Below are 2,258 nucleotides of genomic sequence, written 5' to 3' on the forward strand. Positions count from 1 at the left end.
AATGCATTGTCATTGTTTTTATGTAAGAGTTAATACAACGTTAAGTAGACATTGAAGAACATTATAATTAATTCTAATTAGAGTATTTCGTAGAGTTCATCAATGCTTTCAACGCATGTTCAGATTATATTATCATTTTAATAAATAGTAATTGATGTATCGGTCTGATTTTTAATTTTTGTGATTTCAGTGGGTTTAGCGGTGCTGTTATTCTTCCTGTTTGCCAAACCGTACAAACGCGGATTCTTCTGCAATGACGAGTCCCTCTCTCACCCGTTTCACTCGTCGACGGTAACCAGCACGATGCTCTACGTCATTGGCCTTTTCCTACCAATATGCACGGTGAGTCACCTACCTGCCACGAATCTCGATTAACCGCTCCAAATAGCGTGCATCGCGTCAGCTATCTAAGCAGTCATGTCTGTTCCAAACCTTTTTTGCAATCAGCAAAATGGATCAAGCTTCAATCTTTAAACCCCCAGCATCAGTTATATTTAACATGTACACGTCTTTAAAAAGTTATACATAATGAGATTATTAGAATGTGAGTGTTTATGCAAATTCCTATTTTTTTAATAAATAAAATTAAAGAAACGAAGTGCATACATTTGTTTCCTTCTTTAAATATTATAAATTATATTCTACTTTGGATATTTTATATTTCTTTACATATCACTTAATATTGTGTTTTTTTAAATTATTTAAAATTCCAATAAATGCACAAACATCCGCAGTCCAGTGATTATATAAAGTACTCAATTCTTGAGTCGATATTTCGTTTTTACAATTCAAAACTTTAATGGTTTTAAAAAGAATATTTTATTTATATTCAACCTTCGCATGGTAGACTGAATATGAAAATGTGTTTCTTCTTTCAAGACTCGGCCACTTATTCATTCGATTCGTTCAGTTTCTGGTTTTATAATTATAGAATAGTTTTATTTCGAAACAAGACGTGGTTCTAAGTTTGGTACTAAATATCGATGTCTGATAATTCCACCAATGGGATTGGGTGTAAAATCGTTAACGTCTTGATAACTCATACGATTCACTGATAACTTTTCTTATTAACATCCTGCTATCTTTTCGATGACTTCAACGTTGTACAACGTCACGCGCAGTATAATTTTTTCCACAATCATTACAAAACCATGTGGCAACCTGTTTAGTGTTATTAAAACGTGAAGCAAACCTAGAAGGTCGTAGTCAGATAAGGTATCGGTGATGCAACGTGAGTTTACCCGCAATTAATTCAGTCTTCACCTTGAATCGTATACGTGGTTAAATAGCTTCATTATTCTAAGTCTATTAAAAATTGTATTTTAAATACGATTGAAAAATCATAACAAGAATAGTCATTTGAAATTAGCAAATATATATAATTTGATTTAACGATAAATTTCTAAATATGAATTTTGGCAAAAATTTAGTTTTTTCTAATTTATCTGCTCGATAAACTTGTTACTCCGTTCGCGAATGGTACTGAAAATAATAAATGACTAACGTGAGTTTGCTTAGCCCGTTACACACCTTGAATCGGCCAGTTTACGAGCACCGCGATGCCACACAGGCTCGAGATAGCCAATGTCGTAAGACATATCGCGCAGGATCTATAAATACCGTCGAGCTATCTACGGAATTCGAACGATTTTCCATCGAAGGCTGCGCACAAGTGGAAAAAATGATGTAGATATTCCGCGGAAACCACCGGTTTCTCTCTTCGTACATCTGCCCGGTTCCCTTTGCCAGTCTGTAGCTACGAAGGATGCAAATAGAGGATGCGGGGCCTCTCCCTTAAGCGCGCAAAAATACTCGGCCGTGCACGTGCACCGCTTCTTCCAGATACCGTAAATCGATTCCCACGAAACTTTAACGAACGCTTCTTTCGTCGTCACGTCCCATATGTGCGGACATCCTTATGCCGCTCGCTTACATATTATACGTTTAGTTCGCTTTCCCCCACTGATTCGCTCTCGCCGACGACGACGTGCCCTCCGACGACTGACGGCCTCGTCGACAGGTCTTGAAAACCATCTACGACTTATCGAACTACACTCCCGTGCAAAAGGCGCCAGATAAAATCATTCACACGCTTTCCTTATAATATCTTTGACAGACTTTCCATGAATATAAAACAATAATAACAATAATATCACGAGAATGATCACTTATTTTGTACTATAATCTTGTTATATAATTATTGGACAATTATTTGAATTTAATAAATTGGACTTGATAAGGTGAATATGAGTAAATTT

At 36.1% G+C, this 2,258-nt stretch overlaps 1 protein-coding gene across 4 annotated transcripts in view; it reads left to right on the plus strand.

Annotated features, from left to right (window-relative positions):
• wun (wunen) overlaps positions 1-2,258 on the plus strand; it is a 44,179-nt gene that overhangs the window by 19,580 nt on the left and 22,341 nt on the right. For all 4 annotated transcript variants that reach the window (XM_018024815.2, XM_026813598.1, XM_026813599.1 and 1 more), the window contains exon 2: positions 191-342. In XM_018024815.2, the coding sequence (XP_017880304.1) occupies positions 191-342 (152 nt within the window). The remainder of the gene's footprint in view (positions 1-190; positions 343-2,258) is intronic.

This window comes from Ceratina calcarata, unplaced genomic scaffold (genome assembly GCF_001652005.2).
Source record: "Ceratina calcarata isolate Rehan_Ccalc_2016 unplaced genomic scaffold, ASM165200v1 scaffold340, whole genome shotgun sequence".
Taxonomy (NCBI): domain Eukaryota; kingdom Metazoa; phylum Arthropoda; class Insecta; order Hymenoptera; family Apidae; genus Ceratina; species Ceratina calcarata.